This window comes from Sciurus carolinensis, chromosome 8, assembly GCF_902686445.1.
Source record: "Sciurus carolinensis chromosome 8, mSciCar1.2, whole genome shotgun sequence".
Taxonomy (NCBI): domain Eukaryota; kingdom Metazoa; phylum Chordata; class Mammalia; order Rodentia; family Sciuridae; genus Sciurus; species Sciurus carolinensis.
In genome coordinates this window covers 89,566,863-89,589,031 of record NC_062220.1, presented here as the reverse complement: position 1 = coordinate 89,589,031, position 22,169 = coordinate 89,566,863, and the positions used below count along the sequence as shown (strand labels likewise).

At 51.8% G+C, this 22,169-nt stretch overlaps 1 protein-coding gene across 2 annotated transcripts in view; it reads left to right on the top strand.

Moving 5' to 3' along the window:
- The first annotated feature begins 3,644 nt into the window (after positions 1 to 3,644).
- Crhr2 (corticotropin releasing hormone receptor 2) overlaps positions 3,645 to 22,169 on the top strand; it is a 47,482-nt gene continuing 28,957 nt past the window's right edge. For both annotated transcript variants that reach the window (XM_047561234.1, XM_047561233.1), the window contains exons 1-3: positions 3,645 to 3,889; positions 15,068 to 15,161; positions 21,886 to 22,011. In XM_047561234.1, coding sequence (XP_047417190.1) covers positions 3,806 to 3,889; positions 15,068 to 15,161; positions 21,886 to 22,011 — 304 coding nt within the window. In that variant the 5' untranslated portion in view covers positions 3,645 to 3,805. The remainder of the gene's footprint in view (positions 3,890 to 15,067; positions 15,162 to 21,885; positions 22,012 to 22,169) is intronic.

Genomic DNA, 22,169 nt, shown 5'->3' with positions numbered 1-22,169 from the left:
ACCAAAACAAACAAACAAACCTGAGACCAGGCAATTTTTAAAGAAAAGAGGTTTATTTCATTAACAGTTCTGCAGGCTGGGAAGTTCAAGGGCATGGTTCCAGCATCTAGAGAGGTAACATGGCAGAAGACATTGCACAATGAGACAGAGCAAATAAGCGGAGAGAGCTCACTTGTACAACAAAGCCACCCCTGCAATAACCCATGAATTCACAAATGGGTTCATCCCTGCCTTCATGACCCCATCACCTCCCAAAGGTCCAGCCTCCCAACACTGCCTCACTGGGGACCAAGTTTCCAGTACTCGAAATTTGGGAGAAACATTCAAACCACAGCAGAGTTCTGTATGGGAATGATGGGGGAGGGGGCTGTGAAATCCTAGAGGATGGAGCACTTCTCAGAAGGACAGCACCATTCTGGGACCAAACAGCACCCAGTCCCGCCTCCCACTTCCTGCCACTGCTGACCTCTCCCAACCCTTTATCCACACACCACCACAGCGCCTCTTCCTGGTTCCCTCAGTACCACTGATACAGCCTGCTGTGCATTGTGAACTCTCTGAAGATGGGGACAGCAAAAGACACCATTGCTAGCATTCATCTCATCACCATTTGCCACCAACCGTCCCTCCTGGCACCTGGCCTACATCCACAGTCTTTGCCTCCCTCCTTCTCCTTTCTAGAGCCCAGACCCTAGCCCTCTGCCCCTCCTCTGGCTTAGGATGCCAAACTCTTCCAGTGCTTTCCACTGCTTGACCTTACAGAGCAAACTGGGAAAAGTGGAGAAGACAGTCCAGAGGAAACCCCAGAGGCTCAGGGCTGTTGTTTTTCATTTTTGTTTTTAACAGATTTCATGTGTAGGGGCAAACCCAGACCTCTCCTCAGAGGCTCCCCGGAGGGGAGATGAGGGTTCCTATGGAGCTGTTCCTATGGAGTGGTGTGTAAAGGAAGTTCTCCCAGGAGAATTTGGTAAAGGGGGGAAACAGGACAGAGTACAGAAAGATCCCAGCCTGGCCTGGTCCCTCGGGGAACTCTCAGTTTGTCCCACCTCCAGGCAAAGAAGCACAAATCAGCGGCTGCTCAGGATGCCCGTGGGGAGCTGGGAGGACATAAATTAGCGAGTACTTAGGGATCTCAACTGTGCAAAAAGTAATTCGAGGTTCCTGAGAGCCGCTCTCTCTCCAAAGAGAGTTCCAGGTTGGGGAGGGTATTTATTTGCAAAGGAAAGCCAGGTCAAGGACTGGCTAAGGACTCAATGTTCACGTCCTTCCAAAATTCATACTGAGCTCTAATCCCCAGTGTGATGGTATCTGGAGGTAGGGCCTTTGGGAGGTATTTAGGCTTAGATGAGGACATAAGCATAGAGCCCCATAGTGGGATTGGTACCTTTATAACACAAGGAAGAGGCTAGGACTCTCCCTGCCTTGGGAGGACACAGCACGTAGACTGCTGTCTACAAACCAAGAGGACCCTCAGGAGCACTGCCTCATCTTGGATTTCCTGGCCTCTAGAAGAGTAAGAAATAAAGTCTGTTACTTAAGCTACCCAGGGTACGGTATTTTGTCATAGCAGCCAAGCTGATAAGACAGGCACACAGACTGCTCTGCACAGGGAGGGATGTGGGGTGTGCAGGGCAGCACTGGCCACATAGACACTCCTGTAGCTGCAGAGAATCACACTTCTTCCAGCATGTCTCGGTCTCTCTGGGCCCTACACTGTCTCCTCCAGGGCCAGGTCCCTAGTCGAGCCATCCTGCACCCACCCAGTTCCTTGCTTCCTTTGGCTGGGGTAGAAGCCCCTCTTGTCCATTGGTCTAAGCCCTTCAAGGTGCTCTGTAGCACCTTCCCCAGGAAGTCCCCTCCTGCACCCCCTCGGATTGCAGCAGCACTGGAGTTGTCTCACCTCCCATCACAGATCCCCATACCCAGTTCTTCTAGGTTCCTCGGCATCCCTTCCCTTCCCATTCCCCCTGCAGGCTGTGAGGTTGGCCTTAAGGGCACAGCCTTTGCTCTCGCTGTGAGACAGCCCAAAGAGATGATCCACAAGTACGCTCAACAGAACTGTCTGACCTGTGCTGGCTCATCAACTCTTTCTGGGCTCGCCCATCCCTCCAAGTCCTGCTGAGCCACATACCTCCTATGGGGAGCCCTCTCTGTCTAAGCCTATGTGTCTGGGGTTAGTAGAGCTATTTCCTGTCCCAGGACTTGGGATGGGGTTTCCACCCTGTCCAAAAGGAGGAGTAGTTCTGGTCAGGTCTTCCACAAAGATTCCCCTGCACCAACTCTGTGCCAAAGAAGCGGGGAAGAAAAACAGGTGATGCAGAAGACAGGGCACACCTCTACTCATCCACGGTGGACAGGAGGGCAACCTCAGAGCAGGCCAAACTGGTAAGACTCCGGCCGGTGGGACTTCAGAGCAGAGAGATGGAAGCCAGAGCAGTCAAGAAGGCTGCCTGGGCGTGGCGCACACCTGTGATTCCAGTGGATGGAGGGTGATGGGGGAGGCTGAGGCAGGAGGATCAAATGTTCAAAGCCAGCCTCAGCAACTTAGCAAGGCCCAAAGCAACTCAGCAAGGCCCTGTCTCTAAAACAGAAGAAAAAAAAAAAAAAAAAAAAGTGCTAGGGATGTGGCTCAGTGGATAAATGCCCCTGGGTTCAATTCCTGTTGCAAAATAAAAAAAATTTTTTTTTAAATTAGGTTCTTGAACTTGGGCTCAGTTCTCCAAGGCCTCTACCACCCTGGTGGCACCTCCCCACATCTAATCGCATTCCTGGAATGCTTGCCTCTCCATCCTAGCAACTGATGCTTAAGCATTTAAACTCCTGCACCACCCACCTGTCAGGAGCCCTCCTGAGGTTCTGAGGCTGCTTCATGGTGCTGGAAGCCTTACCCCTGTCCCCAGCACTTTCCCCTGGCCTGTCCCAAGCAATGGGTTTGGGAATCTCTGGGTGGCCCTGGCATTGCTGCTTTTGCTGTCACTGCTTTGGATTTTTGTTTCATCATTGTTTAGAATTTTATTAGGATACCATTTCAAAGGTGTAGAAAAGCTGGAGAATGATCCAAATCATATTCATATACCTTTTGCCCAGATTTACCAGTAATTTACAATCAGTTCCATTTACTTTCTTATCCTTCCTATGCCTCTTTCTGCGTATGTATTTCTGAACCATTGAAAAATAAGTTCAAACATGATTCTCATTTAACCCTAATTGTGTATTTTCCTAATATCAAGAACACGCTCTTACCTACCCACAGTGCAGTTATCAAAATCAGGAAGCGCTACATCACCTGTACAGTCCTATTATTTAACCTGGCAGCTAGGTCCAAGTCACGGTTGTCCCGCTAGGCTCAGAGTTCACCAGATACTTGGTATCTTCCTGCAGCACTGGGAAGTGCTGGTCCAGAGGACACAGGGGCACCCCCCTCTGCTCTCAGGCAGGGACGTCAGTCGTCAGTCGGAGGTCCCTTTCCCTGTCCCTGGGCTGGGAGCTACTGCCCTGTTAGTGCTGGCCGGCAGACAGAAGCCATTACCTTGCTCTGCGGGCGGTTGGGGAGTTGGGTCCCCTGGCTGTCAGGGCAGGAGCCGCTGCCCAGCTCCAGCTATAAATAACCCAGAGGGAGCAGGGCCGTGGGGCGGAGCCACCCCTGCCCTGAGGGGAGGCGGTGGAGCATGCCCCCAGTGCCCCGGGCCTTACCTCGGCCTCCAGGGGCAGGAGCAGAGGGACAGGCCTTGGGAGGGGCCAGCTGGGGCAGGACCTGCTGCGCTGAAGCTAGCGGGCGCACTGGTCCCTTGTCCCTAGGTGCGGCATGGGGGGTCCCCAGGGGCTGCCGGGTGTCCTCAGTGCTCCACAGCCCCTCCTCTACCTGCTCTGCCTGCTCTCACTGCTCCAGGTAAGTGCCGGGAGTGGGTGGGCACAATGGTGGCCTCAGGAACTAAGCTCTGCACTCTTCCTACTGGGGTGGGGGAGATCTCAAGGTGTGGTAACTGGGTTGTTCTTGGCGATCCCTGTGTCCCAAGCAGGGATGGAGATCTCAGGCAGGGTGAGGGGGCAGGTGGAAGGGAAATAAAACTAACCAGCTAGGACGAGACAAGGAGGCCCTTGTGAATGAGCAGAGGGGTCTGGGGCCACACTCCAGTGACCAGGACCTGTCCTTAAGACAAGAAATTCTCTGTACAGCCCCTTCTCTTCACTCCCCATGAATACTTCCTCCACTTCCTCTGCAGAACACTTGACTTCCTTTTCCACCCTAGTTCTGACCCTTTCCCCCAGTAGACCACCAGAGAGTTGCCTCCCACCCACCCACAGCTGCCTTGTCCCCAAATGAGCCAGGGACAGAGGGACAGAAGAAATCCACCCTGTCAGAGGGGTTCTTAAGATTCTGGGCTTTCCCCACCCCTACCTCTACCTTCTGGCCAGAGTCAGGGTCAGCTGGAGGGAGCTGGGGTGAAAGGATGGAGGGAGCTTGAAAAAAGGAGCTGAGGAAGTTGGGGTGGTGAGACGAGGAGGGAGGGATTCCCAGAAACATGCAGGAGGGATCTCTTCCCATTCACAGATGGGGAAACTGAGTGTCAGAGAGGTCCTTGGGCACTTTTCATGAAGAAGAACTATAACATTAAAATGGCACAGAGGACAAAGAGGGACAGAGCCAGACAGGAAGTCAGGAGGTCCATTCCTGTCCTGACTCCACCATGAACCAGCTTCAGGGAACGTGTCCTGGCTCTTGATGTCCCTATATGTGTAAGGAGAACTTATTCATTCAACATCATATTTGCCCCTAAATATGTGATCTTGGACAGACCACTCAGACTTTCCAAGCCTCAGTTTTCTCATCAGTAAAATGAGGATGACATTGGTGCTTCCTGAACAGGGTTAGTTGAGGAATAGTTGAGATAATGCAAGTGAAGCGTTTGGCACTGAGCTTGGCGTGGAGTAGGCAACAGGACACACTGGCTATGGTGTTGTGTCAGGCATGGAGACACCAGAGGCCTTGTCCTCCTGAGGGCCTGGCCAGCACTGGGAGTGGTGTACCACGCTGAGGTGTGGTCAGTGCTCCCCTGGGCCTGCCATCCATCCATTTCTTTCTCTCTTTCTTTTCTTTTTTCTTTCTTTTTTTTCCACAGTGCTACTGTTAGGGATTGGCCTCATGGCCTCACACATGCTAGGCAAGTACTTGACTGAGCTAACCCCCAGCCCTTTCAAATTTGCTTTTGAGACAGTGTCTAGCTAAATTGCCCACATAACCTCAAATTGGTAATCCTACTTCAGCCTCTGGAGTAGCTAGTATTACGGGCATGCGGCCCTCTCTGTCAGGCCCTTTGAATGACATTGCAGACTGTATTTGGAGCAGAAGGAGGTTGTGGAGTGAGGTTTGCCATTTACCCTTATATCCCCAGAGGCCACACTCTAGTGACCAGGACCTGTCTTAGGGGCTGGAGTCTTCAGAGAAACTGAGGCAGTCCTAAGACCTCCCTTCAAACCCCATTCTTGGGATCAAGTCAGAAAGATCAAGTCAGACATGTCACTCAGAGCAACAGGCATGAGTTTTTTGAAGGGATAGGAAAAGGGAAAGAGGACACTCTCAAGGGGCACTCTCAGAAAAGACAGCGATGGTGTGCCTCTCCAGAACTCCAGTTTTATTGGGGATCCCAGAGAAGTTTCCAGAAAGTCCCATCCAAGTCCACCTCAACTGACAGCAAGATGATATCAGACTTTCAGGTCCCCACTGCCATGACAACTCTAGGCCACTTTGGCTCATGCTGAGTGCTTCTAATTGGATTCTTAACCATAAATTCTTACAGACTTCTATGGTTTGGAGGAATTATTCTTATCTCCCTGAGTTTCAGGATCTGATCTTAGGGTAACTTGGGTTCCTTTCATCGACATTATTTGGGACCTACATTTCTCCTGCAGTTAACAGGTGATTTGCTGAGGAATGTGACATATCCTGACTACTTAAGCCAGGCAGGGCTGCAGGGAAATTGCTTCTTGGAAAAGAAAGCACGTGGGGGTCAGCATGGTGGGCCCATTTTATAGAATTATTCCTGCCATTCTCATCTGTCTGTCCTCATCACTGTGAGAGCCAGGGTCCAGAGAAGGGGGCTGTGCTGGCAGCTGCCCAAGCTTGTTAGACAGGAAGAGCTTCCATTCACTGCTTCAGGGCCCAGGCTGGTGGAGGGTGTGAGGAAGGGTGCCCTGGGTGCTGGAGAGGTCAGAAGAGGAGACCTCAGAGGCGACTGTGAGTTCAGTCAGCCAGGCCCTGCCCCCTCCTCTCCTATGACCCCAGACTGAGATAGAAACTAGTTCCTTGCCCAAAGTTACTCAGCATGTAACCAGCTGGAGAGAAACTACACCTTGGTTTCGCTGCCCAAAGCCCAGCCTTCCTCACTTGGGCCTTTGTGGTAATAGGATTTATTTCTGGGTCCTTGGCCAAGTATTCTGAGATTTCTGCTCGCTGGGAAATGAGAACCTGAGATCCGGAACAGGCAGTGGGCGGGTGGGGGGGTGGTTGCAGCCCAGGGGTAGCCTGGCTCCCAGCCTTCTCACCCATTCAACCTGCATTTAACAAGGACTTCACACTTCAGGGACGCAGGCTACAAAAGCCCACCCAAGGCTCCTGCCCTTTTGGAGTTCTGACCCAGAAGGAGACCTGGCAGGAAGAATAACAAGGGAATAGTGTGTGTTTACAGACTGGAAATTGGATCTAAGAAAAAGTGAATAAAGGTGTGAGAACCCTGACAGGAGTCTGGTGGGAGGCGACAGGTCCAGTAGGAGTGAGAGGAGCTGTTGTTGAGGCGACTGGGGAGGGAGAGCGAGCAGGGGGGCATCAGAAATGTAACCCTGGGGCATGCAGAGCTCTCTAAGCCAGGGAGGGGCTTGGTCTGATTAGCTCTGTAGAAGTTTCCGCTGGTGACAGTGAGAGGAGAGGACACCCTAGCCCAGATCATACAGCTTGGAGGAATCCACCAAGTCTTGACTCTGGTACTCCTGGTTCCCCCAGAGGTTTTGGGGGCCGCTTGGGAGAGGGCACTATAACCATGCTCTGTGCTGTTGGCCGGGTGCTGTGCTAAATCTTCCTCAAACCCAGGAGAGGTTATCTGCAGACTGGAAATGGAGGTTGCAATGCAGATGAAATGCCCCAGGTCCAAAATGTATTAAGCAAAATGTCTTTTGGGGTGTTGGATTTTCAGATTAGAGATGCTCAAAGTCCAATTATTCCAAAACCCAGAAAAACTTCAACATCCAAAATTCTTCTGGTCCCAAGCATTTCAGATAAGGGGTACTCAGCCTGGATACCCAAAGCCCTGAGTCTAATCCTTCCAGCAACTTGCCCACCCCTCTGTGGAGGTCCCAGGAGCCTATCAACCTCTCATTCAGCCCCTCACCTTTGGACAGGAATCCCCTCCCCAGGGTCTCTTACCCCAGGGCCTGGCTTCTGATGGGGCCACATGCCCCAGAAGGCTCGGCAAAGAAAGAATACAGGGACGTCCTGTAAGTCTCTGCCAGCCCCAGGTACCTGGACCCTCTGGACAGCCCAGCTCCAAGTCCAAGGCCTTGCATGCCCCACCCTCCCCCTAGCACTCAGGCAGACCTGCAGGGCCTGGGGTTTAGGGGCCCTTTGCCAGAGCAGATTCATCTAATGATTTTTTCCCAAAATTCAACTCCCTCCTGAGTGTTTTCTAACATAATCAGCCAATTTGGTCTCTGTTTTTGTCATTTTGTTGGTGTTTAAGTTTTTTTTTTTTTTTTCTTTAATTTGTCTGAGGGCTCTGCCTACTTACTTCTGTATTCTCGGAAGTCTCAAATTTGCCGAGGTTTACAAATGATGGGACTATTCTGCATCCTCTTCGCTGACATTTTGTACTTTATCTAATTGCAAACATTTTAAGACCTCCTCAGCCGGATTGTCTAAAGTCACTTTATTCAGAATTCTAATTTTTTAAGATGTCATTTCCAATCTGCAGGAAAAGGGAAAGGCTAGCTCAATTGGATCAACTTATTTTGTTTATTTTACTGAATGGCTGACACAGGCAGGTCACTCACATGCATCACCTATCTGCTGCTTCACAACAATCGAGGAGATAAGACCATCCTTATCCCCATTTTTCAGAAGAGGAAGCTGAGGTGAGGTCCCTGTGCCCAATGTCACTGGGCTGGTAAAGGGCAAGACCAGGACTCCAATCAGGCAGCCTGACTCCAGATTCTCTTCCCTTAACAAAAATTTAATTTCAATATTAGGCTATTTTTAGACCATTCAGACAGAAGCCAAAACAAACCCAGGAGTAACTATTAGGCAAACTGGATGTCAGATGAGCTGATCATGAAGGAGATTGTTTTAGCCTAGGTGACTTGTTGAGGATCTCCTGATGGCCAGTCTCCACCCTTCTTCCCTTTCTGGGCCCAGATATGGGAGAGGGACAGAGAAGAGAGGAAGGGTCATTGGCTTTCAGAGAGAAAAAGAAGAGCAGAATAAGAAGAGGCCTAGAAGCTTCCCCAGGAGCCTTGGAGGCTGATGGGATTGGAAGGAGGAGGGCCATCCTGGGAAGAGGGATCTGCCCAAGAAATGACACAGGGATGGGAAAGCTCCTGGAATCTTGGGGTCTTCACTCCAGGTTCCACATCCTATAAGTTAGAGCATCTAAATTCTCCCCTTCCTGGGAACCAGCCCAGATGCTTTAGAAAATAACTTCTACTTCCTCTACACGACTTCCTTCTGGGGCCTCCCCTCTCCTCAGCCAGGCTCAGCTCCCTGGCTGCCTTCTCTGTGTTCCTGCCTCCCTACCCTCTCTCCTCCCTGCCTCTTCCCCTCTCGTCCCTCCCCCCATCTCACTCCCCTTCCTCCCCTGCCCTCCCCTCCATTGTTTTTCTCCTCCTTCCTTCTCTTATCCTCTCCTGACTGTGTCCTAACTGAGCTCAAGCTCAGTGAAAGCCTCTGAATGAGGAACCCTCTCCCTCCAGTGAGTCCTTCCCTGACCTTGGGGAGCAGAGGAAGGAGCAGGGAGGGCTCATCCCCATTCCCTCTGTCACTGGCAGCCTGGTCCCAGGACTGTGGTCCCGTAAATCTCCCTAGCTTAGACCAAGTGCTATATTTAGACAGAGGTTTGTTGTCAGGCCCAGGAGGGAACACTAGGCTGGGCCAGACCCACTGGCTCCTGTGAGGTGGCACCTTGGGGGCCCGTCTGGCCCCTGGGACACAGGTTCTGCCTGAACAGGGCCCAAGGTAGAGGAAGAGCAACCAGAATCTGGCCTGCTGCCTTCTCCTGCTCCCTGCCAGGGCCTCCCCTCTCCTCTTCTAAGGCGAGGGGTTCCTATGCCAGGCACATAGGGGCCAGAACCAGGAAGCAGAGAGAGGAGAGAGAGAGAAAAAGAGAGAGAGGTTTCCTCACCACATCAAAATATAAACCCCACAGGCATGCCCCCGGTGACCTACCTCCTCCAGCCACACCCTACGTGCCTACAGTCGCCACCCAGTTAATCCATATCAGTGGATTAATCCACTGATTAGGTTAAGGTTCTCATAACCCAATCAGTTCACCTCTAAACCTTCTTGCATTATCTCACACATGAGTTTTTGAGGGACACCTCATATCTAAACCATAACATCCCTTACTGGGGGGCGTGGGGTGTCTCTACCTGGCTGAGGAGACCATGGTCTCATTCATCCATTCAGTTGGTCAGTCAACAAACATTTGTTGAAACCTGATATGTGCCAGGCTCCGAGCTGGGAATGGACACAGATAAGGACCCTGGGCTGCAATTCAGATTCATGGGGCAGAGACAGGGATGGAGGTTGGGCTCTGACCCTGGGACAGCAAAGAGCCACTCAGTACCAAAGTCCAAGACGCCCCCATCAGAATAGAGAATACCGGCAAAAGGAAGTCCTCTGATCCTTCTCGGCACGCTCACACTCTGACACCAGCAGTTCTCCCGTTCCCTGGGGCACCGATGGCACCTACCATCCAGTTTGACCTGACACTATCTAGCCCAGGTAGTGCAGACCCTCCGCCAAGGGCTCAGTGCACTGAGCTGCTGCCTCCTCAGGTACCAATTGCAAGTCCTTTGGGCTACAGATCAGAGGCTCCTGCCATCCCTCTTCAGGTCCAATAATGGATAGAAGAGCTCACAGAACCCAGGGGAATATTTACTTACATTTCCCAGTTTATTCTAAAGGACATAACAAAGGATACAGATGAAGAGATACACAGGAAGGGCACAGAGCTGCCCTGCCCCTTTCCGGGATTGCCACCTCCATGTGTTTACGAAACAGGAGCTCTCCAAATCTCATCTTTTAGAAATTTTATGGAGGTTTTATTACATAGGCATGATCGATTACTAACTTAGTCTCCAGCCCCTCCCTCTCCCTCAGGGGCAGAGCCTGAAAGTTCCAGGCTTCTAATCACCACTTTGGTTCTGCATGACAGCTCCATCCAGGAGCCCTCCAAGAGCTGCCTCATTGGAAGGAAAGACGTACCCATCACTCAGGAAATGAAAAGCGTTTCAGGACCCCTTTGTCAAGTACTAGGGACTAAGAAATAGATATTGCTTCTTATATCCCAGTATCATAATGGGACTTACTGGGGGCTTAGAGGTTACAGAATCCAAAGTTCTCATCTCCCCTGTGCATGATCCTGCCCAGCTTGCTAGGTCTGCATCATGTGTCCCAGAGCTCTGCCTATAAGCTCCCCACATCAACCCCACCCTCTGCTCCTCCCTGTAAGAAGGGCGTTTTCTTGTGGCCTCCTGAATACCACTGCCACCCCATTTGGGGCTGGGGTCCTGTGTTAGTGTTCCATCACTGTAATAAAATACCTGAGATAAACGACTTATAAAAAGGAAAGGCTTCTTTTGCTTCAGGGTTTTGGAGGTTTCAGTCAATGGTCAGCTGGTTCCATTGCCTTTGGGCCTGCACTGAGGGAGAACATGTGGCAGAGAAGGATTAATCACCTGATGATGACCAGGATGCCAAAAGAGACAGGAAGGGACTGGGATCCACTCTCCTCTTCCACGGCAAGCTCCAATGACCTAACTTCCTTCCACTAGGCTCCACCTCTTAAAGGTCCCACTACCTCCCAGTAGTGCCACAGGCTGAGGAACAAGTCTTCAGCCTGTGGGCCTTTGAGGAACACTTAGCCTAACCATAGCAGAGCTTCTCAGGCTCCACCCTTCACTTTCTCACCCAAGACTAGCAATTCCTATTATATCAGACCAGTCCATACCCTACCCTGTCTGAACTCAAATCCTGCCTTTGCCCCTTACCTGCTGTGTGGCCTTAGAAGATGGCTTCACCTCTCTGAGCCTCCATTGCTTCATCTTCAAAATGGAGTTATTTACAGCTCCCTCCGAGGCTGTGCAGAAGAATAAACGAGCTGTTTTCTGTAAAGCATGTAGAGCTGTGTCTAGAACATAAAGATGCGACCCCTTCCCTCCCCACTCTCTCCTCCTCCTGTGGCACCTCCTGTGCCCACTCAGCTCCTGCCCATGGGGTCACTCTCTCCTCTCTTACCCTCCATCCTGCCTGCAGCCAGAGTTCTCCCCTCCTTTTGGACTAGGCTCCAATGTCCCATCCTCCAGGAAGCCTTCCTGGTCCTCCTCACACACCGCACAAGGCTGAGGACTGAGCTCCTAAGTGGGTGGATGCTGTGTCTTCAGGAGCCCACTGGACAGCAGGGGTGCCCAGGACCTGCAGAGGTCCATACTGGCCTGAGCACTAGGGAAGGAGAAGCATGAAGTCTCTAGGAAACCTTTCCAGAGGGGAAGGGCTTGAACTAGGCCAGGGGGTGCCCCACAATGGGGCTATGTCCCCCATCTCTGAGCTCTCTAAGGAGACCTTGACAAGAGCCACCATTCAGCTGAGGCCTTCTGTGTGCCACTTTCTTGACATACAGTAATGTGATGCACACAGTAATTCTACAGGGTTTGTATTATCCCCATTTTAAAGATGAGGTGATTAAGGCCCAGACAAGTTAAGTAGATTTGCCAGGGCCACACCGCTAGGAAGCAGCAGGAATCTCTGCACTCTATACCCTCTGAGAGCTCAACGCACAGGTCATGCAGTGGGACTATCCATGACATGTCTCTGCCTTGCCCTGGCCCATCAGATCGTGCTTTCTGTGGGGACATGATCCAGTGGGCCTCTCCCCCTCCCTGCCTACTCATCTCCACCACCACCAGGGACTCTGTTCAAAATAGGCACTTGAAGGTTATTTTGAACACTTGTTCAAAGGCATTTGTGGGTTTGTACTGAGTCAAATCCACCCAACCAGCCCCTGAAAGAGAACAAACATCTGTGACTGTGCCAACTTTTTGGACCAGGGGAGAAGTTCTAGGTGATGGAGGCAAGATCTGGGAGTTATTCCAGAATGCTCTTCTGATCTGCTCATCCGTTTGCCGAGGCTGGAACGGCAGGCATCAGATGCCAAGCCCGGCGACCCACACAAGCTGCTTTGCTCAGCAAGGAAACTCGGCCACAACCTGAGACCCCAGCATCAGAGGCAAGGATAGTCCCAAGCCATCCGAGTCCTGGGGGAGGTGCCATTGTCACAGGAGAAGGGTCAGAGGAGTTCCCAGAGGGGCAGGGAACTCAACTCAGGACCCATAGGGGTCTTGGCATCCATGTCAGGAAAGAATTTCAGCAGGAGTCAGACAGAGGTTTATTTAGGAAGTAGATACACATTCAAGGGAGAATGCTATCTGGACAGTGAGAAGCCCCTCTGTGGATTGGGGTTCAGTATTTATAGAAGGGCTGTAATTAGGGGCAGACTGGAGGCAGAACCATACAAATTTTCACCAGTTTTCCCAGCCCTCTTTCCTTTCACAAGAGCACAGGCCAAAGGCATGTCGCTCAATATTTATAGCTGTATTTTCTGCATCTTGGTGGCTCATGGGCATTTCCTGAAAGATTCAGGATATCTCTTTATTCTAAACCCCTATCTTACCATGACTCCGCTCCTGTGAGCTCAAGAAAAGAGCCAGGTCACCCACAGAGTCAGGCAGGACATCACCTGGGTGGTGGGACCAGGAATGTTGCAGCTGGCTTTGAGAGCTGTCACCGAGATGCAAAGCCTGTGCCTACCTCGGGGTCCACCGTCCACCGCAGATACTTTGCTTCTGAGTTGAGCATTGCCTGAGAGGCTGGGACTCCCTGGGAACTTGTCTCTTTCCCAGAGAAACATTACCAGCAGCTTCTCCAATGAGGCCGTGAAGGAGGTGATGGGTCAACCCTAAGCTCTCACTCACCCTAGACTCAGCTGAGAGTAGGGCCTGAGAATTCTTGGAAGGTCCCAGGGCTCAGAGCTTCCCCTCCACTTCCTAGCCTGCCGCACTCCCTAGCCTGCAGGCAGGTGGCTCACTGGACCAGTAAGGCCTTTCTGATGCCCGGAAGCTGATGCTAAGGAGCTCCCAGCAGCCCCTGCAATCAGCAAGACCACAGACCCTCAGGGTTTGTTCTACAGACCAAGAGGTCAGAGCTTCCAGGTGATAGCTCAGGAATCCTTTCATAGCACCAATACACACACACACATACACGTGCACACACTTTCTTAGCACGCACAGCATCACACACCCCTGTTCCCCTCATCTCCCTTTGCACCCAGCATTGTGGGCAAGTGTTCCACAGAGCACAGGTGCAGTGAGGGCCTGTGAGCAGTCTGCCCCCACCCTGGGCTCCAGGAGCGGGTGGGGAAGCACTCTCCCATCTCATCAGGTGGGATCATTAATTAGAAGCTCTAAGCCAGCATAGTGAGGCTGAGCATGTGGCCTCCAGCCCCAGCACAGGAAATGAACTGAGATTGATGCGGGGAACGTGATGTTTGAGGGCTCTGGCTCATGGGGACATTCTGGGGCAAACATCGGCCCAGCTGCCAGGGAGGGAACATCTGACAAGCAAGAGAAAGAGGAGGGGCCGCCCACTGGTGAAGCAGTGCCTTCTGGAATCCCAGGGTCAGAATGTCAGGTGGAGAGGCCATGGAAGAAATACACGCGAGTGCACAGGCTCACAAGCACGTTGGCCACAGAGTAGAGCCTGGTCTTGGGAGGGTGGGGAACAGGGTTAGAATGTCGCTCTCCTTCAGTCCTACACTGCACATTTTCCAGCCTCTCTGCCTTTGCAATGCTGTGCTGTCCACACAGGAGGCCCTTCCTTGAACTTCCCTTATCAGGTGGACAAACTCTTACACTTCAAAGTCCACCTCAGCATGACCTCTTCCATAAGATGCCCCTAGCCATCCTCAGTGAATTCATATACTGTGGAACTGGTCACCAATCCATCTTTCCCACCAGAAGATGGTCCCTCAAGGGCAGACAGGACCACACCTACATCACCCCACCATGCTCGGCACCCACTCTGATAGAATAGTGGATGGTTTGAGTCTTTGGGGCAGGATTGACATTGTAGCCGCCATCATAGCTTTTCCCTGATGAGTGTCGGGACTGACATTGTGGCCCCTTTCTTTTTCCCTACTCATCCTTCTGGTTGCCCCCAAAATGCCACCTCTTCCAGGCAGGCAGCCTTCCCAAGTCCAGGTTAGGTGTCTCTCCCACATATTAACCTAATGCCCTTGTAACTGTCTGCTTATCTGTGTGACAAGGAAATAAAGTAGTTATGTGCTCCTCTCCTCCTTTCTGCCTGTTCTAAGTCTAGGATCCCTACCTGGCCTGAGACACCCTGGGAACATTTGCAGGGTCCCCCAGCCAGGACCTGACACATAGTAAGTGTTTGCAAATATTTGGGGAATAAACATCTGGTGGCCACCCCCCACCTGGCTTTGCTGACAGAAAGGCCTTGGCCCCATCCAATGCATCCATCCAATGGAGGGGAAGACAGCTCCAGGGGCTGAGGACAAGCAGAGCAGACTTCTGCTCAGAGGTGACACTGCACTGGACCACTTCTAATGCCATTCCAGGGCTCCAGGTTTGACTAGGACACGATCGTGCTATGGGGTTTTGGTTGTCTCCCCCTCAGCTCCCCACTCTGCATAATAGAGGTAAGAGGAATGACTGATCAGGTGACAGACAAGTGCCATCAATGGCTGCTAGTGCCTGGCCTCTGACCTCATCCCTACTTCCCCCACAGGCAGCCAGGCCAAGCCAGGTGCCCAGAGAACAACCCCAGTGGGCCCTGCTGGAGCGGTACTGTCATGCTGTCCTGACCCTCACGGACCTCTCAGGTACGTGTGCCCCCACTGCCTGGTAGTGGACCTGAAGGTGAGGGTGGGTCCCCCAGGCCTGAGGAAGGAAAGTTCTCTGGGGTGAATGGAGCCCCAGAGTCCAATCCTGGGCTGGTCTCCGCCTTGCTGGGGTTATTTTGGGGTCTTCTTCCCCTCGTGAGCCTCAGGCTCCTCGCTGCTGACAAACACTGAGCTGAGTGTCCTCATCATATCCCCGGCTTCCCCAGGTACCCAAAGGGAGGGAGCTGGGCTGGTGTTCAGAAGCCCAGGGAGGAGGTGACCCCTCTGCTTTCAAACTCAAGCGAGAGGCTAGCAGAAGGTGTAAAACCATCTCCTGTTGCCGTGGCTACAGGTGTCACCCCATCAGGACCTGTGAAGTAGCAGCTGGGCCTTGAGTTCTAACCCCTGCCAGTTTTCCAGCTGCTAATTCACAGAGTCAGCGACAGATGCTGCAGAGCTCCGAAGGGTGCTGAACTCTCAGGGCTCTGAAGAGATCTCTCTAGGGTCTTACCCAGTGTCCTGGCCTTCCCAGGGCTGCACCCACAGGAGAAGCAGGGACGGAGGAGGGCTGGGGAGAGAAGGGGGTACCCCTCTGGCTTGGAGCTGCTGCCAGAACACAAGAGATCAAAGTTGTAGCCAGCACTGGGATCCTACATCCAAAAGCAGCCTGTGTCTGGCATTGAAGAAGAAATTCTGGCCATCCTCTTCCTCACAGTGGGGCAGTTTAGAGCTCAGATTTTGGGGTCAGGCAGACCCAGTTGGATCCTTGCTCCTCCACTTAGCATATGATCCCAGACACATCACCTAACCCATCTGCATTAGTTTTCTAGGGTTAATGTAACAAAGTATCCCAGACTGGGTAGCTTGACTAAGAATCATTCTCTCATAATTCTGGAAGCTGGGAGTCTAAGTTTAAGGTACTGATCCAGGTTGGTTGCTTCTGAGGCCCTCTCCTTGGCTTGTAGGTGACCATCTTCTCTGTGTGTCTTCATAAGACCTCCCCTCTGTGCATGTCTGCTCCCAATATCCTCTTCCTATGTGGACCCCAATCCAATTAGATTAGGACCCACTGAACAAGTTATGTTACTTTTACTTTCTCTCTTAAGTTCCTTTATCCAGAGAGACCACATTCTGAGGTACAGGAACTTAGGACTTGGACAAATCAATTTTGGAGGGACACATCATCTGAACCTCAGTTTCCTCATCTGTTAGAACAGGTTCTAAGCCTGCCCCAGAAATTTACCATGAAGGTTAAATGAGAGACCATAGAACACCCAGCCCGAGCCAAATCCAGCAGCCATCAGAGAGGAAATGGAGGCGCCTCGCTGCAGGACGGTGCAGCCTTCCTCACCAGACCTCTGCTCTCGGGCAAGGCTGGATATCTGCAGACACACTGCCTGCTCCCCTCCCCTCCACCTGTCCCTCTTCTCTCCTTGGGCAGGTGGCACAGACCCTTCGCTGTTACCCTGGATGATGGTACTGCATCCTCCCTGCCTCTGAGTCCAGTGAGGAGGGCTCTGACCTCTCCCCAAAACAAGGCCCTCCCTGCTTAGCTTCTAATGCCATTTATCTTTTGACAAAAGGCATCCGTAATATAAAATTGGGGGGGGTAATCAAAGAAGACTATGAATGCTCATGATCCCATGACCCAGGAATTTTAATATAATATTACCTAGGATTTATAGAATCATAGAGCCTCATGCTGGTTTTTATGTTGATTTGTTTTTATTTGCAAAACTGAGATAAGGCCGTGTCCATAGTTTTATAACTTTGCTTTTTCCTCCAATAACTCAGTGAACATTTCCCCTTGTCATTAAATATTCAGCCACCGCATCGCTGCTGACGCTGCCCGGCAGCTACCATGAGGACGCATTGTCCTTCATTAGCCTTGCCCCTGAGGGGGACATGTGAGCTGTTAGGATGCCCACTGAGTCTCACAAATCACCTCCCAAGTCCCACACGGTAGTGGCCTCCATTTACTGTCCATCGATTGTGAAAACACAGAACAACAAACATGAAGGTCAAAGACAAGTAAAACCAAACACTATTGTTTAGACACACATATGTGTGAGAAAACTGGGGGGGGGGGGGGGATAAGACCAAGGGAATGATCAAGGCAACCTTCGAGAGGACATGTCCTCGGGGGAAGGAGTGTGTGAATAAATATGTAAGTTATTGGTAATGATCAGTTTGGAACTGGGAGGTAGGCCAGTTACCATCATGACTATCTGCAAACTTCCATAAAAGAGACCAAAGTAAAACAAAGTGAGGCCACACGTGGGCCCATGACAAGGGGTCATGAATCAAAGACTGACCAACTCAACTGTATGTCCCTGAGGTCCAAAGAAATGAAAACCATATATAATCACAAGAGTGACTGTGACTCCAGGCAGGCTTTTAATGGCTTGTTTCTATTGCTTTCATCACAGAGCATCTACATATATTTGAAAAATAATAGAGCATATATAGTGAGACATTTTATTTATTCTGTTCACAGACAATAATAAAGGTCTAAATGGATCCAAGGATCGCTTGAAATAACTCCCCAGGCCAACGCACGGACCCGTATACACACACCCACAGGTTGATCAAAGGGAAGAGTCTTGCTCTCCTCAGTTCTGTGGCCAAGGCATGTCTTCTTTCGTAGTGATCACTGAGCCCAAGCCTGAGACATTCTGATGGATGGTTGGGACAGTTAGTAAACAGGAACAGTCCTGTCCTCAGAGAGTCACAGCACAGGCTGGTAGAGGACACAAAGGAAAAGCTGCCACCTTGGGGAGACATAGGCCAGCCTGACAGACAGGGGCACCAGGGAGGGCTGCCCCCCCAGACAAGACAGGAGGTGAGACTCAGGTGAGTTTGAAGGATGAGAAGGAGTGAACTGGGCCAACTGGAGTGTGGAGCTGTAAGGACCTTCAGAGTAGAGGGCCCAGCAGGTGCCAGGGTGCAGAGGTGCAGCATGGTCCCCAACAATGATTAGATGTTCCTAAAGGATTTAGCAGGAGGGCAAGGAGGGAGGATGAACAACCATGAAGAACTTTCTTTACGATGCCAAAGACACAGGCTCCATCCTGAAAGAAAGGAAGAGCCACTCTTTTTTTAGTACTGAGGATTGAACCCAGGGGTGCTTAACCACTGAGCCACATCCCCAGCCCTTTTTTATATTTCATTTAGAGACAGCCCTTAGGGCCTTGCTAAGAGACAGTGCTTAGGGCCTTGCTAAGTTGCTGAGATTGGCTTTGAACTCGCAATCCTTGGGGAGTCACTTCTATGAGAAAGAGTGACATGATCATAATTGTAAAAAAGTCTCTTCATCTTCCATGTAGAAGAACAGAGGGTCCAGTTGAGTTGCTCAGAGATGAGGATGACCTGGTAGGATGAGAAAGAAATTCCTTCTCCCTCTCTAGGTATCCTATATCTCACCTGTAAAATGAAAATATGGGATTGATTGGTCTCTGAGGGCCCTTCCTGGTCCTACACCCTGGCCTTATAGTTGTTGGACATGAAGATACCACGTCATTTCTTATGTCTCAAGGTGGAGTGAGGTGGAATGGGGAAGGAGCGTTTGACCTGGGAGCACAATCCTTGGTGCCACAGGACAAGAGAGGAGTGCATTTAGGCTCCTTCTGAGTTTCCACACTCCATTGTCATTCCAGGAAACCCCACAACTTTGTCCCAGCTCTGTCTGAAAAGACTCCCTGTCTATGTGATCTAACAGAGAATAGCCCCTTAGATATGCAAAGGTATAGACTATCCCCTTAAATCCTTTGTGTGTGTGTTTTTTTTTGTTTTTTGTTTTTTTTTTTTTTTTGACTGACAAGAGAATGGGTGTGATGTGGTCAAGATGCTGGATAGTGATGTCATGTGGGATTCTGTTGCACTCTGTATGCTTATTTGATGCCATGTATTGGGCTGTGAAGTAGACGTTTGTAAGCTGCCTTGGAACCATCCACGGCTGAAGGAGCTGACATCAGAGGTGGGCCAAGACATGGGCTGCAGGCACCAGAGGCACCTGCCTCACCCAGGCTCTTCATGACACACCTTTGTACTTCCCTGAATTTATTTGCCCCTTGTCCCTGTCCCCACCAGCCTAAGGACACGTAGACTTTCCAGATACTTTTCCCTGCATACCTGTCCAGGATTAGTGACCGGATCAGCCCAGGAAGCCCCACCTCCATCCCAGGGACCTCCACCTCTGCTTCCTTAGCAAGTCAAAAATCCCCGGTTTTCCTCTGTGTAGTTGAAATTCACCTAATTGGGGAAGATTTGTCTCTTTCCAATTTCTTCCTCATTTGCTTATTTGCAAATAGTGAAATGAATTGTAAATTTAATTTGCTCCAAAACTACCTTTTCCACTTTTCCCTTTGTCTCATCTAGAGTAACAGTCAATCGTACCTCTAATACTAAGACCTACAAAGAAATGGCCCCACATCCTGGAAACCCATGGATCTTGGTACTATGGGGTGCACTCAGGCCCTGACTGCCCATCCAGTGAAATGGTCACTTCCCAGAGGAATGTTGCCACATGTGCCCTTCCATTTGGAATAATCCAAGTCACCCAGGCCAACTGTCTATTCTACAGAAAACTTCCTGTGAAATTAGGAGTCCTTGACTCTAGTCACCTTTGAGACATGTGTCTCCTGGGCAGGGGATCCGATGATGAGCAATGATCACTGCTTAAGCACGGTCGATTTTGTCCCTGCCCCAGGCTGTGATGTGGCCCTCCTTTGTGCATGAAGGAGGCTTTCCCTGTGAAGACAGACCAACCTAGCCAGTCTCACTCTGGCCCCTGTGGGACCTCAGGGGGCAAGGCTCAGTCTAGGAACTGGGGACAGGACTCTGCCTAACACTAGGGTTAGTATCAGGTTTTAGTCTAGGGTTAGGACAAAACCCATCCTCCCCTGCTGCTGGCATTGCTGATTATGGAGACCAAGGCCTTTGCCCTTGCAGCTGCCTCAAGCTGAGCCAAAGGCTCTAAGTGTCCATTAAGAAGAGGACAGACCTGGCTGGTACTCTGCACCTCATCCCTGCCAGTTGGCAGACCCTGGAGAGATTCTAGGGCTCAGCCCTGACCTCATTGATCACTCGCCCTCTTCCTCACTCCCTCTGCCTGGCAGCATTAATACGGAGGCTGGTGAGACTGGCACACACAGAGGCAGCCTAGCCTGCTCTCTACTCTTGTCTGGGGTAACATGGAGGTAAAAGGAGACACAGAACCCAGACTGAGTTGGAGCTTGCCACACCCAAAGCCCTGTTTCTGGAGCCCGAGTCCACTGATCAGGCATGAGCCAGAGGCCCACTCTGAGCACTCTGAGTGTGCAGATGCAACAAATAAGCAGACAAGTCCTGGAGAAACCTGGACACATTCCCCATGAAGGGTTTTAGCTCCTCCACACCTGCTCTGGGACCTAATTTTCCCCCCTTTACTGGTGCAGAAACCGATCAGGTGTCCCTGTCCAAGCCAGGAGGAAGAGAGACATATTCTCAGGTCTCATTTTATTCTTTGGTGCCTAGGTCACTAACACCTTAGTGTTTGAAGTCTTCCATTTAATTTCAATCAATTTCTCCTCTAGAATTTTCACATTTCATTAAGTGGCAATAGTGTTCCCTCAGTCACCCAAATGGGAAACCTGGCATTATCCCTGACTTCTGACTCCTGCTGGAAGTCACCGGCCTCCTTCCCTCTCTAGTGCCTCCTTCCAGGTTGAGGTCTACCTTTCATGGACTGGTGCAGGTCTTCACCCATTCAGGCCACTCCATCTCATTAGACTCTCTTCAGTAGCCTCCCTACTTCCCTCGAGGTCCTTCCAGTCCATTTCCTTCTCAGAGGCAACAGCGACTTAGAAAGGGTGCAAATCTGCACGTGGATGGTGCGCCCCGCGACCCGTTCTAGCGTCCTTACTCTGGAGAAGAAACTCAGGCAAAGAGTCGCCCGACCTTGGCTGACAACTATCGGATCTTAAGGGAGACCGCAGTGGGTTCCTTGGGCAGGCGGTTGCCTTTTGCTGTCCCTGCAGTACTGGGACCCGAGATCCTCCTCCGATGGGGCTTTCCACACCCCAAACCTAAGCTCGCCAGCCCCGCCCGCCTCCTCCGAACTTTGCTGACGGAAGAGTGTCAGGATCTGAAAAAAATCGAACTTAGGGCAGTGGGCTGCAGACTGAGTCCGACGGGAGGAACCGCCTGGTCACGGCCCCGGCCCCGCCCCCCGGCGCAGCCATTGGCCGCTGCGAAGCGGGTGGAACCGCCGCTCTGAGCTCCGCGGCTCTTCTCCGGGAAGGTCCTGGCTTGGCAGCTCCAGGAAATCTGGTGTGGCAGCCGGAGGCTGCTCGACAGGTCAGGACTGGGCGGGCAGGGACCCGGACCCTGCGCACTCTCGGCCTCTCGCCCTCGCACCCACTCTTCGCTGCCACGGCGGGGGCGCACTCCCACTCCCTCTCCGCGCGCAGCTCCGGGACGCAATGGACGCGGCACTGCTCCACAGCCTGCTGGAGGCCAACTGCAGTCTGGCGCTGGCTGAAGAGATGCTCTTGGACGGCTGGGGGCCGTCCCTCGACCCCGAGGGTAGGCGGGAGGCAAGAGGACAGAGGCGGCGCGGGCTCCTTCCCGGGAGCCCTCTGTGCGTCCAGGGCCACGCGCTCCCAGCGCCCGGCCCCCTGAGTCCCTCAGCACCCTGCGCCCCAGCGACCCCTCTGAGATTCGCTCTGCTCTCTCCCGTCGCCAGGTCCCTACTCCTACTGCAACACGACCTTGGACCAGATCGGTACATGCTGGCCCCGGAGCGCGGCTGGAGCCCTCGTGGAGAGGCCGTGTCCTGAGTACTTCAACGGTATCAAGTACAACACCACCCGTGAGTGCCCATCGGCCCTTGGCTGCGGGCTCTGCGCCGGCCTCCCAGGAGTGCAATTCAGGGAGTGGGGAGGGTTCTGGACCCTGTGTCGGAAACCTGCTCACGGCCGCAGTAACGTTTTATCACTGACTGGAAGGATGGCTTAGACGTTGGGGCGC